The sequence below is a fragment of the Hyaena hyaena genome, unplaced genomic scaffold (genome assembly GCF_003009895.1).
Source record: "Hyaena hyaena isolate Hyena2069 unplaced genomic scaffold, ASM300989v1 scaffold_64, whole genome shotgun sequence".
In the NCBI taxonomy this organism is placed as follows: domain Eukaryota; kingdom Metazoa; phylum Chordata; class Mammalia; order Carnivora; family Hyaenidae; genus Hyaena; species Hyaena hyaena.
In genome coordinates, this window is record NW_024080698.1 from 759,290 (window position 1) to 774,285 (window position 14,996).

Sequence of the window (14,996 nt, forward strand, 5' to 3'; positions counted from 1 at the left end):
AGTCCAGATCTCCTGGATAGTAACTAAAGGCTGGCGTCCAGCAGTGTGATCTATTTATGCGTGGCACCTATTTCGGCCACTGAGTACTTCAGGTTTCATCTTGGAGGTGGTGTCTAAAGAGAGGTGTTTTTTTTTTTTTTTTTCCTCTTCTGGAACATTGTGAAAAAAAAAAAACATGGCATGTTTCTGCCAGCCTATCCCCAGAAGCATCCCCCAACGCAATAACTGACAGAGAAATACCAAACTGTCAGGACATACCGGGCTCACAGAGCCTGCACATCCCTGCTATGTGGACAACATGCATATTATAAATATCACTGTGCTTTCTAAGTTTCTAGGCAGCCTACCCATCCCTCTGAATATGAAGAGAGACCATTACCAAAGCATTTCTTTTGGAAATAAGATCAGCATTGCAGTGAGAGTAGCTTAATGTTTCGCATTTACAAATGGGAAATCATAAACAGGCTGATATTCAGGCACTTTATCACACCAGGGGAAAAAAAAAACTTAACAACTCACGCATAGAAAAGCCATTTATAAAATAAAACTTGGTGTATTTAGTTCATTCGAATCCGTAAATTCTCACATAGCTCCTAGCTGTGTGTGTGTGTGTCTGTGTGTGTGTGTGTGTGTACATCTAACATTGTGCTATGTTATGTATTTTCAATGAAAGCCTTAACCGAATATGCATTATGTATATCAGTTGTACGTGACCCTGTTGTTCGCTAGGGGAAAAAAAAAAAGACTATTTCTCAAACATGCTGTGTGGCTATTTTTAACCTGAGAACATTAATCAGAAAAGAGCTTAAATCTTACTTCCTCTGCTTGTCTCTCTGGTACAAATAGGATGACATGGTGTGAGTGTCCGTAACACAAGGTCTGACAAAGCCAGGCTGTTCTGATATTTGTGTGAAGGACACATTTAACTCTAAATCGCCCAGCCAGACCTTTCTCCACATATCAGAGCCCACGCGCGCGACCCTCGTCTAAGCCTCCAAGAAGATTTCTCCCTGCTTCTCTCTTCCTGCCGCTCTCTGATCTGACTTTCATGCTTCGTCTCAGCTAATCCTGCCAGTGTTATCTTCACCTGTGCAATGAAACCTTGGAGGACCCTTTCTCATCTTTGGTGAGGAGAGGCGTTTACTAAATTACTCGCTCAAATCGTATGGGGAGGTTTCAGCTCCTTGGGTTTGAGGAGGTGAGGGATGTAACATCAGGCGCAACGTCAACAGTTGGTCCAAAATCTGTTTGGAACAAGGTCTTCTGAAATTGGGTGCAAAGACACTAAAAGCCCACGGAAAACTAGCAATAGAACTAATGACTTATTTTCCCTGAGAAGTACTCTTCAGAAGAAAAAAGAAAGCAAATCTAATTCCAATGACTTACGTAGAAGTTATTGAAACTCTTATTTAAAATAATAGTAATAATAATAATAATAATGACTGCCTTAAAAATTTCGTCCAATTCCCCTCTGGGGAAAGTCGTCTTCTCCAGGTTCTGGACCTTGTAACTGGGTGGATCGATACACTAGAACTTCTTCAGATTCCGAACCTGTGTTTTCAAATCTAACCTGTCATAAAACCGTGATAAAACTACACATAAGATCTTACTCTTACCAGGGGAAAAAATACTTTTGAACCGTCAGCATTTCCCGTATGCTGAAATCATTGTTATTCGACATGCATGAAGAAAATACCTAAGATTATTTGAATAATTATTAAGGTTTGATACATATTTATCCAGCAACTTAGGATCAGACTTTCATTAACAGTAAGTAGATTGAGCTAAAAGAGAAGACAAGATATCTAATGTAAATTATTTTTTAAAAAGCAGGCACCTGACAGAGATTTTAATATTATTTGCATAACAATAAAATGTAATTTTATAATTCCTGTTTTGTGTACAATTAAATATCATAATTGAATACATTGAACACTGAGATAGCAAACATATGTTTAAGAAAAGATATTTCCCCAAAGATATTCCACAAATACGTTTATTTGCAGGAGCACATACGCGTGTGTACACTCATCTACATATATTCCCTTATATCAATAGTCAGATCTCTCCTAAGAAGTAAGCTAATTGAGCTGTTTGTGTTGATAAACTCCTTTTTCTCCAGACTATTCCTCTCCGAGCCATAATTATTTGCAATTTGCCTAAGTCGTCCATTTACTGATACGTCAAGCATGAAACAGAGGCAATTCCAGAAAATGGAAACGCTTCTCAAAATCAATCTTTGGGAAATAATGTGGTAGAAGTTACTGTGTGATAGAAGACTACCTTATAACTGTCACATGGAGATGAATATTAATTTGTTGAGGTTAAGGTGGTTTTGTGCTTCATTTGTTGACTTTGCTTAGCCGTCAGCAAAGCAGCACAGCCCAATTACTCCAGCAAAGCGATTTTTTCTAACAGGAGTTTTATGATTTTTATGTACTTACCAGTCAGCACACATAACAATGTCAAAATGTCCTTCCAGTTGAGCGACATCTGTCTCATTATCCCATCGTAAAACGCTTGAGGAGAAAAAGATTTTAAAAATTAGACTTAGGGTCTTTTTTTTTAACTTCTGATTTTGAGCTATTAACATTATTTTTTGTGGCACTTGAAATTATTTAAAGGGTATATACAAATTATTTCAAAAGGTATAATAAAAAAAAAACTCAGGATGTAACTGTCTGCTCTGTATTTTATTTAGTCTTCAAATCTAGAAGAGGAAGAATTCTCTATTTTGATACAATAGTTAAGCCTGTGCTAGTTTTTATAGTTTTCTTTGGTAGATGAACCAGGGAGAAACATCTTATTTTTACCACAGTCATTACAATGAGTCTAGACTCTTAACATCAATGAGGTACATATTGAGATCAAAGTATTCTCCATCTGGCTGGAACACAAATTTATAAAAATAAATGATGTGAAACTTAGGGAGTATCTATCTTGGCTGGCACGTCAGTTGCATTTCTGATTGAAGAAGTGAGCAACTGGGCAGGAAGAGAGAAAAGAAAAGCCAACTTTCATTTTTGGTAGTTTAGATTTTAGGCACATTGCAAATGTTGCCCATCTTAACACTTAGTCTCCATAGGAGGGTCGGGTTTTAAACCTCATACAAACAACAATAATTAATAGCACATATTTAAAAATTCTAGGCCAACTGAAGATTTTAAGTTACTTTTAATTAACAGTTGTGATAATTAGCATTTTACCACATTAAAGTATTTTAAAAATTCTGTGCTTATGAGGCCAACCGAAGATTTTAAGTTACTTTTAATTAACTATTGTGATAATTAGCATTTTACCACATTAACGCATTTTAATGATTCCTCTCTCTGCACCAAAACTGACTTGCAGTGCTATTTTTTCAGAGGAAACTTGTGCTCCTCTTTTCTACTTTATTATTTAAAACCAAACTGAGTGAACACATCCTACCCTGTCCAGCTATATTTGCTTATCCTGGTGGGTTCTTTATTTCTTCTGTATCTTCCCCGGGTGAAAAGCCGTGTGTTCGAATACAAAAACAAGTCTTATTTTGGTTAAGTCCAAAAGTTCTTCCCCTATATGCTTATATACATGAGTGGTAGTGAATTTCTTAACGTAGAGAAGATTAAGCACATCACCACGAAAATGTCTATACAGGCTGAGCATCAGTTCCCCATCCACTCATTCGACTCATCGTTACTGAGCACCTACTGTGTGGCCGGCCCTGCACTGTGCCGCGAGCTCTTTCTTCATGATGGCAGCCTAGCAGGACATGCAGACACACAAACCCATAATTCTGATGCTGTGTCCTGTGTGTCACGTAAGCATACAGACATAACGGAGCTCCGGGAAGGGCTTTCCAGAGGAACGTGTTATGCCATGACACTTGGACAGGCTTCATAAATTAACTCCACTGCTGTACTTAGTTGGGCCTACTGGAGAGCCAAGGAATGGAAAAGCCAGGAAAGCCCTAAGAGACTAAGGCTTACTCTGTTTTCCGATTAATTCCTCAGAAACTCCATGCACCTGAGGAGAGTGGGACACAACCAACACCAACTTTTATGGAAATGTCGAGGCCTCCAGGGCAGCTGGAACTCCAGCTCGCTGGGAAACCGGGCCTGTTCAGCCCTCATCGGAGACCTAAGAGTCCTAGACCGTTTCTACATGAACAAGCTAGTTGAAAGGAGCGATCTATGCTTGATCTCTTTTCAAATCATAAAAGTAACGTATCCATCACACACATCTTAAGAAAAAGAAAAGTGTTAAAATTATTCATAATCCTACCATTCTGTAAACCATTCTTTAAAACGTGCTTCTAATACATAAGTGGTTACTAAAGCAATGAACAGAAAATGTAGGAAATCCTGTGGTGGGTATTGTATATTGGATTCCTGACGTGCTTCAGTCTTTGATTCAACAGAGACAAATTGGAGAGACAGGGGTCTGGGTAGCAACTGGCTGTGAATTAGCACAGCAGATGTAACAGGAGTGATTCTAAAGGAAACTGAAATGCTTGCCTTGGCCACATGGACCACAACACATTCCCAAAAGGCATTTTTCCTAGTTCTCATGAGGCTTATGGCCGTGCTATCCCCATAACTGTAAGCATGCATCTAGACAGAATCCAGCTTTGGTGTGATAGGCACACCGAGGTTCACATTTTGGTTCCTTCCTTGACTGGCTGTGTGAACCTGGAGTTTGCTTTCTCGGCTGTAAAATGGAGCTAACAATGGCCACCTTCTTGAGAGCACCATTCACACTATATTCTGGAGTTACGGGGCTCACGTAGCACACGCTGAGAAGGGTGCCTGGTGGAGCTACATAATCAGGAGACCTTCCACGTTGGAAGGAAACTGATGATGGTGACTTCAATATTCAAGGTGCTGGGCCTTCCAACTCTTCTCCTCCAATGACCTTGCCCTCCACCCTTCTCAGATAACTCACATAACGGTCATGTATCCTAGAGTAGTACTTTAGCTGTGGGGCAGGACCAGATTTTGTTGTTATTGTTGTTTATACCCAATCTGTTGCAGACCAACCCTTTTATAAAATACAATACAAATTAATAGACAAGTGAGATTTTAAAAGCCAAGACATCCTACATATAAGCCCACCGATCATATGCTTGGATATCACAGTAGTGTTCCTAAACATCTACTTTCAGTTTCTTACCTCACTGCAGATCAGGAATATGCAGTTCACACACTGGCTCCACTGTGTAGCCTATTTGTTGAGCAGCACTGTTCAAGTCCTTGTTTTTATGAATAACTACAACCCTGACCTACTGTCTGACCAGCCCTTTCACAGCTCACCCCTTCCAGAAGGTATTTTGATCTCAACTATTCTTTAGTCCGACTGGTTGACAATCTGCTGGCCCCGTCAACAGGTCCCCATCTCTCTTCTCTGACATTTACCTCCCCTCCTTACCAGTTTACATCCACAGCCAATCATTTTAATTACTCCTTTGCACACACCCTCTACTCCCTTTTCCCTCTCTTACTTCCTCCTGTTTGTTAAGTCCAGCTCTCTGCCTGCTCTGAGACTGCTCCTGTGCACCTGAGTGTGGTTGGAGAAAGCACAAAAGCATCCTGACTGGCTTTGCTTTAAATTCATGACCATGAGCTTCAAGCAGTCTCTTGGTGATATCTAGCAGTTATATTTAGACTTCCCTTGTCCACTTACTGCCCCAGTCTCCCAGGCTGTTACTTTGTACTATCTTCTCTTTTCAAAATTCGAACACTTCCTCTCTCAGCCTCCCTCTCAGCTGATTACCTTGCTTCCTACTTTACAGTCAAAATTGCAGGTATCTGATGAAAACTTCCACAAACTCCCACCACCACACTTATGCTCCTAATATCATCTGTTCCTATATATTCTGCTTCCTGCCTGCTATCATAGATGAATTAAAGATGCCATACCCATATCTAAATCTAGCACCTCCTCTTATACACTAGGTCCAGCCCCTTTCATCTTTTCTAGGATATGGCTCTAGCAATTCTGCCTTCTCTATCCTATAGCACCACCTCTTTCCTCTGTTCTGGATTATTCCCATCACTATTCAAACACACAGTTATGTTCGCTCTCTTAAAATATCCTCTCTTAACTCTACTTACCCCTCCAGTTTTTATTCTATTTCTCAACTCCTCCTCTGCAGGAAAAATCCATGAAAAAAATTGTTTAAACTCTTTATTTTCAATTCAGCCTCATAATTTACAGGGTACTGGGTAGAGTCCTCAGATGGGTCTTGTCTCAGTAGAGGAGAATAATTAGCCCTAGACTAAACGCTGCTCTGGTTCTGCCGAACAAATCTTAAAAGCAAGACCCAAAAGTTATTTCAAAATAACTTAACAGTGACCCAGAACAAAATTCAGAAACATTTACAGGAATACAAAAACATTCAGATTCCAACAAGGTAAAATATAAAATACCTGGAATACAATAAAAGATTACCAGGTATGCAAGGAATTGAAATAACACAATCAATAATGAGACAAATCAAACAACTGAAACCAGTCTAAACCTGCCACAGACGTTAGAATTAACAGACAAGAGTGTTAAAATAGTTATCATAATGATATTCCCCATATTTAAAGAAGTGAATAGAGACAAGAAAGATATATTTAAAGTCCCAAATCAAACTTCTACAGACAAAAACTACAATGTCTGAGAGGAAAAATCCATCAGATGGAATTAATAGCAGATTAGACATTTCAGAAGAAAAGATAAGTGAACTTGAAAACAAACCAAAAGAAACTATCCAAAATGAAATATAGATAGAAACAAAGAAGTAAATTAAAAGAGGATTAGTGAGTGAGCTGTGGGGCAAATTTAAATGATCTTATATATGTGTAACTGGAGTTTCCAAGGGACAGAAGGGGAGTGGTACAAGAAAAATATTTGAAGAAATAATGGCTGAAATGTTTCCAAATTTAATGAGAATTATTAACCCACAGATCAAGAGATTTCAACAAACTCCAAGCACGAGAAACATGAAGAAAACTACAAGGCACAAATAATCTAATCAAATTACCCAAAAGCAGTGATGAAGAGAAAATCTGAAAAGCACCCAAAGGAAAAAAGACACATTATATACACACGAAGGTAAGAATGACAGCATATTTCTTGTGAGTAATAGGCAAGTCTGAATACAGTGGACTGACATCCTTAAAGACTGAAAGGAGAAAAAAACATGTCAACCTAGAATTATATACCCAGTTAAAATGTATTTCCTCCCAAAAGGTAAAATAGATGTTTTCCGACATACGAAACCTGGAAGAATTAATCATCAGCAGATCTAAAGTACAAGAAATGTAAAGTCATTCAGGCAGAAGAATAATCATACCTGATGAAAATATGAATCAACAGAAAAAACAATGATGAGAACCAAAAATTCAAACTACATGGGCAAACATATAAGATTTTTTTAATTATTTAACTCTTTGAAATATAATTGACTACCTAAACAAATAACAAGTATTGTGGAGTTTTTAACATATAGATAAGTAAAATAAAAGGCAATAGCATAAAGATTGGGAGGGCAGTAACAGAGGGATACTATGATAAGGTTTTTATAGTGTAGATGAAGTGGTCCCTCACCGAGGATAGACTGTGATAAGCTAAAGATGTATATTATAAAACCTAAAGAAACTACGAAGACAACTAAACAAAATTGTAGCTAATAAGTCAACAAAGGCGATAGAATGGAAGCAGAAAAAGATGAAAAGAGGAAGAAATAGATGGAACAAATAGAAAACAAAAAGCAAAATGACAGATTTAAATCTAACCACATTACTACTTGTACTAAGTGAAAATGGTCTAAATGCCCCCAACTGAAAGGCACAGTGTCAAGCTGGATTAAGATCCTGCATTCTCTCTCTCAATAAAATAAAATAAAATAAAATAAAATAAAATAAAATAAAATAAAATGAAAGTAAAGTAAAAAATAAATAAAATGCTAGATGCAAGTATATGTGGCTTATAGTAAATCAATTTTTTTTTGAGACAGAGAGAAAGAGAATGAGAGCATGCGAGGCAGGGGGAGGGGCACAGCGAGAGACAGAGACAGAGACAGAGACAGAGAATCTTAAGCAGGCTCCACACTCAGCACAGAGCCCGATGTGGAGCTCAATCTCATGATCATGACCTGAGCAAAAATCAAGAGTCAGATGTTCAACTGACTAAGCCACCGAGGCACCCCGATAAATGTATTTTAAATGTGAAGCACAAATGGGTTAAAAGTTAAAAAGACATACCGAGCAACACTAGCCAGAAGAATTCCAGACTGTCTATATGAATGCCAGATAGTAGATTTCAGAGCAAACATATTACTGTGTATAAAACAGATCACAATATAATGTTAAAGGGCCAATTCAAGAAGCAGACATAACACCTCTAAATGTTTATGAGCTTAAGAACAGAGCTTCTAATTTGAAGCCTAAATGGGTATTACTGCAAGAAAACATAGACAAAACCACAATTATAAGAGTGATTTCAATATTCCTTCCTCAATAATTAATTGAAGTAGACAGAAAAGAACCAAGGTTATAGATGACTTTAACAATGCTGTTGAGCAACATGACTTAATTGATATTTATAGAACACTCCACCCAATAATAGCAGAATAGTGTTTTTTTTTCCAAATAGATATGGAGCATTTACCAAAATATATCCATTCTGGTTCTTTAAAAAAAAATTTTTTTTAATGTTTATTTTTGAGAGAGAGAAAGAGATAGCAAGCATGAGCAGGGGAGAGGCACAGAGAGAAGGGGACAGAAGATCCAATGTGGCTCTGTGCTGACAGCAGAGAGCCTGAAACGGGGCTCAAACTCACAAACTGTGAGATCATGACTCCAGCCGAAGTCAGATGCTCAACCAACTGAGCCACCCAGGCGCCCATACCCATTCTGAGTCTTATTTTAACTTTCAACAAATTTAAAAGATTTCTTGTCATATAAAAATATGTTCCCTGCCTATCACAGAATTAAATTAAAAATCAATATTCTCTATAAAATCTCCAAATACTTAGAAAATAAGTAATATACCTGTAAATAACCCAGCATCCAAAGAAGAAATCAAAGCAGAAACTGAAAAATATTTTTGACTGAATTAAAATGAAAATACAACATATAAAATTTGTGGGATGCTATTAAAGCAGTATACAGAGGGAATTAATAGCACTAACATGCCTATATCAGAAAAGAAAGGTCTCAAATCAATGGACTCAACTCCCAACTAAATAAACAAACAAAAAAGCACCCCTTCACACACAAGAAGTTAAACTCAACAGAACCACAAGAAAGGAAGTAAAGATTAGAACAAAAATAATGAAATAGAAAACAGAAACAGAATGGAAAAATCACTGAAACCAAACACTGGTTCTTTAAGAAGAGCAATAAAATTGATAAACTTCTAGCCAGACTGACTAGAAAAACAGGGAGAAGACATAAATCACCAATATCATGAATGAGTGAAGTGGCATCACTACAGATTCTACAGATAGTAAGAGGATAATAAGGAATATAAAAGTTCTTCATAAAATATATTAATAAATATATATTCTCTATAGGTATATAAATACATATCAATATATAGATATAGATGTCAGATCAAGTGAGGTTTGTCCTAGGTTTTTCCTTTAAACATTAAACCAGCCTTCTTGCTTTAATCAATAAAATTCATTCAAAAAATTAATTCAATTAAAAATTGATCAATATAATTCACCATATTAATGAACTAGAAAAGAAAAAAATATGATCATCTCAATAAGTACAGAAACTGCACTGACTGACAAAGTCTAACACCTATTCCTGATAAAAACTCTCAGCAACCTAAGAACAGAAAGGAACTTCCTCAACCTGAAAAAAAGAAATCATCTGGGAAAACCTAAGACCAGTATCATATTTAATGGTGAAAGACTAGGTTTCTTTTCCTCCTAACCATCAGAACAAGGAAAGGATGTTTCCTCTCACTATTGAAGATTGCACTGGAGACAGTGCAATAAGACAAGAATAAAGAAAGTCATCAAGATTGGGAAGGAAGAAGTAAAACTGTTTTTATTAGAAGGTAACCCAATCAGCTATGTAGAATATCCAATGGAATATACCAAAAAGCAAGCAGAACAAATAAATGAGTTTAGCAAACTTGTGGAATATAAGATCAATATATAAAAATTGCTTGTATTTCTTTATATAAGCAACACATAATTGGAAACTGTAATTTTCAATTCCATACCATTCACAATAACATTAAACCATCCATACCATTAGTAGCATAAAAATATGAAATATTTAGAGATATTCTCACAAAAGATGAGAGAAATTAAATAAGACCTAAATAAATGGAGGTAATTCAGTGGATAAAGGAGAGTATTTTCAACAAATACTGTTTTAGCATGTCGATATTCCCATTAAAAATATATATCTCTAACATATATCTTGTACCATATTAAAAAATTAACTCCAAATGGATCATAAAATTAAATGTAAAACCTAACACTATAAAACCTGTAGATGAAAGTACAGGAAAAACTCTGAGCAAAGATTTCTTAAATATGATACAAGATACATGATCCATAAAAGAACAAATTGTTAAATTAGACTTCATTAAAATTAAAAACTTCTGTAGTTTGAAAGATGCTATGAAGTGAATAGAAGGAGAAGCCACAGGCTTGGTGGAAATATTTGCAAATCATATATCTGATAAAAGGTTGTATGATATAAGTTTACATATAAACATATAAAAAACATAAGATGAACACCCAGAGTCTGTTAATAGGAAAACAAGCAGCCCAATTTAAAAAAGAGGGGTAAAGCATTTGAACAGATGCTTTACCAAAGGTATATAAGTGGCAAATAAGCACACAAAAAGACACCCAACATCATTAGTAATTACAGAAATTCAAATTAAACCCTGATGAGACGTACTATACACCTATTAGAAAGGCTATAATTAAAAAAATATTTTAATGTTTATTTTTTTTTTTTTTGAGAGAGAGAGGCAGTGTGAGCAGGTGAGGGGCAGAGAGAGAGGGAGACACAGAATCCGAAGCAGGCTCTAGGCTCTGAGCTGTCAGCACAGAGCCCAACATGGGACTTGAACTTGTGAACCGTGAGATCATGACCTGAGCCAAAGTCGGATGCTGAACCGACTGAGCCACCCAGGAGCCCTAGAAAGGCTATGATTTAAAAGACTGACCATATAGAGTGTTGAAGAGGATGTGGACAAAATGGAACTCTCTGACAGCACGGATGGGAATCTAAAATAGTGTAACCAGTTTGGAAAACAGCTTGTCGGGTTCCTTAAAACGTTACATAGGTGCCTCTATATGATCTAGCTGTTGCACTTGTAGGTGGTTTACCCCAGAGAAGTGAAAGCACATATCCATAGAAAGCATAAATCCATTTATATATGCATATAAATATTGCTAACAGTTTCATTTGTAACAGCCCCAAGAGGCAACAGCCCAAAAGTTCATAGTGGTTGAATATCCACACAAGGGCGCGCTACTCAGGAATAAAAAGGAAAGAACTATTAATCCATGCAACAGCATAGATGAATCTCAAAAGACTCTTACTGACTGAAAGAACACTGACTTTCAAACAAAAACAAAAACAAAAAGCACTGAGTGCTTCCACTTATTTAAGTCTCTAGAAAATATAAACTCACATGAGGGGAGGGAAGACAAACCAGAGGTTTCCTAGAATGGGAGCACCCTTCAAGAAGCAAAAAGCAGGGATTATCAAAGGGCAAGAGGAAACTTGGGGGTGAGAGATATGTTCAGTATTTGGATTGTGGTGATGGGTTCAAGGGTATACACAAACTTCAAAACTGACAAAACCGTACATACAGTTTACTGGACGCCAATTTGCCTCAATACAACTGTTAAAGAAAAGCTAAAAGGGAAGCGCTTTTTGAAAGGCAGCAGGGTGTAAACACAAATACTACTAACCCCTGGACCTCTATGGACTTTACACAATTTAAGGCATAATGTTCAGATGCAAAGACAAGTAAAGGATGGTTCTTCCAAATCCCCAAATCAACCCAATGTGTTACCTAGAATTATATCAACACCGAAGTAAAATTTATGTTGTCACCATTTTGTTTCACCACCATGTCAAAATCTTATTTCTGTTTGAAATTCATTACGAAGCAGAGTAGAATTTTACAGATAGAAATATAAAACCAATCATCATTACAGAACTCCCCATGCTTTAGAAAAACCTGAATAGCTATAGGCATGTCAAACCCGGTAAGTTTAACAAGTACTGCACAGCAGAAAGCATGCTGGGTGTGTAGCTAGAAAGCTCTGAGTTCAAATACCAGCTCCACCACTTACAGGCCAGTGGGGCTGAGAGATGCTGACTATCGTGGCCCTCATCTATAACAGACATTAGTTGCCTTGCACAACGATGAAGAACTGAATGAGCTAGAATAGAATATATGAAAGATGCACGATCAGTGCTCAATAAATATCAGTTTCCCTTCCCTTATTCTTGCACTAACTTTGATTTTTTTTTTTCATTCTGGCTTTGATTTTGGAGTTTCAACCTGAAATGCAAAGCCAAGTCAGTTTCTGATAGGACTCCTACCTTGGGATTTAAAACTCACACGAAAAGAAAAAAGTCTCAAACAAAACGTCTCTGTTTTAAGTTTGTGATAAAATCTAATGTCAAACATGCTTAATCTCGTTTGTATTTCATTGTGGTGCTTACAGATAACCTTCCCTCTACAGATTTAAGGTATTTCTTTTCTCACATTCGCACAGTTAATATTTGTTTACCTTTATGTTTGTAGATTTCCTTGTTGCGGAATGAGTCACAGCGTTCAATGGTGCTGTTAAAACTGTCATCTCTTGTGAGTTTGCAAAAGTAGCATACTGACACAATTCGTGATTATGCTTGCCAAGTGTAATGAACTTAGACTTACTAAACAACAACAACAGCACTCTGTTTTACCAGCAGCGGAGAAGGCAGTCATTTTCTTCACGTGGATATTACAGCCATACTTCCTTGCAACAGACTCCGGGAACCCTTCCGTGCTTCTTACATCTTACTTCTCAGAGTCTGTCTGGGCTTAGCTCACCCTTAGGGAGGGTCCATTCAAGTCATCTATAGTGTTAACCTAAACTGGGGAATCCTTTCTCTTCCTTCAAACCATTCCCTGTCACTTGGCCCTCCACTTCTCCTGATCGTTCATAGAGTTTCAAAATCCATATGCTAGAAGCTTCTCCGATGGTGCTTCAGACACTTGGAGGAAGGAATCTAAATCTAGGACGGAAACTGAGAATGAGGAGGAACACTGATCTGATGATTTCCTAACTTGTGAGCCAGTCTATTCACAGGGTCATTCAGCACTTGGCTGGTGGCTGTGAAACCTAGGACAAAGAGGACCTGTTTCTAAGTAACAAATTAAAATAGTCAAAGGAAACATATAGTCTTACCTGGAAAAGAAGCAAAAGAATTACAGATGGCCATGTCAGGGAAGGGATGCTAAAGAAGGTGGAAGGCAGGATGTGATTTTAAAGGTAGGCTTTGGACAGGAAAGAGAAAGAGGAGTTATATCTTAGACAAAGTTTATAGGAGGCAAGGGTTTGGAGGCTGGATGTACACATCTCTGTTTTTAGCTCCTCAACATCCCAGGTCTTTGTTCTCTAAGATGACCTGATCTCGAGCCTGGGGCTCTCTGATACCTTTTCCCTCTTCTTCATCTTTTCTCTTTGCCTCTTGTCTAAAAGGAAGTGGTCCTTCCTTTCAAACACAACCTTCCCACCTATGCGCAGGATTAAATCACTCCCTCTTTTTTCTAGCTGGGGCGGGGGGGTGGGGGGGGTTAAAACTTGAGTATGCATCAGAATGCTCAGAAAGTTTGTTAAAATACAGCTTCAGTCCCAGAGTTTCTGATTCCATAGGCAGCAAATCTGTATTTCTAACAAATTTCTATGTGGTGCTGATGCTGCTGGTCTGGGGACCATACTTCGAGAAGGACCACTTCACATCCTCCCTCCATCAAATCCACCCCCCTCTTCCCTCAACTCTGCTTCTCCTTGACATACATACTACCTGTCTCTTTCCCTTTGCCATCAACACTTTGGCAGGAGGATTCGACTCCCATTGATTCACCTGCCTTTGTGATATGACCTTTCCCACAGCAGACACTAGCGCTGCTCTGCAATTTGCTAGACCTCCAGCAATCTGCAGCAGCGGGCCCTGCTGGTCACCCTCTTTGTGCAATTCTCTCCTGGACCTGCTTCTGTTAAGGAGCAGTTTTACACCACACCACCCCGCATCAGCCTTCCTGTCTCCAGCTCCTTCTCCGTATCCCTGACCGACCCCTATCACTCTGCCTCCAAAACGGACATTTTCCAAGATTCTGTCCTTGGCCACCTTCTTTTACCTTCCAGTTTCCAAAGTTCTGCTCTCATCTCTTCATGTGGATCTCCAAATCTTCTAGCACATTTCCTGAGATTTGAACTCTCCTGCCGAACTGCTTGCTAGTTATCGTCACACATGAAACACACATTTATGTTCTACGACCATGTGAATGTATCCTGTCCCAAACTGCTCTCTCATTCCTCCCATTTTCTTTAGTGCCCACAAACAGTCAATTCTCTGGAATGGCCTCCAGATTTGCTCACCAGGTTGCACTCTCATTCAGGCCGGGGTACTTCTTTCCCTTTCTCTGCAACCAATGAGATGGCTTTAAAACAAGCAAAACAAAAACAAAAAACAAAACCAGCAAAAGCAAACACCAACACTTTTACTGTAGAATAAAACACTGAAACAGAAAACTATGTGAAGCAAACATACATCTTAATTAATTAGGAAACAAGTAAGCTCGTAACCACCACCCAGACTAAGAAACGGAACTTCGCCTGATCGCTCAGAAGGCCCTTTCCATGCTCCATCATTCACCTCCCATCTCCACCTCAAGGCAATGACTTTCTACCTGGTCACGTGGCCTCTAGCCTGCCCCCATTCATCACACCAGAGAGGAAATTTTCCTGGACGCATCTTTTCTAC

At 38.1% G+C, this 14,996-nt stretch overlaps 1 protein-coding gene across 1 annotated transcript in view; it reads right to left on the reverse strand.

Annotated features, from left to right (window-relative positions):
- The window catches only part of CAMKMT (calmodulin-lysine N-methyltransferase), a 397,593-nt gene that overhangs the window by 21,928 nt on the left and 360,669 nt on the right, over positions 1–14,996 (reverse strand). Inside the window, 1 exon segment of the mRNA XM_039232377.1 lies at positions 2,445–2,519. Coding sequence (XP_039088308.1) covers positions 2,445–2,519 — 75 coding nt within the window.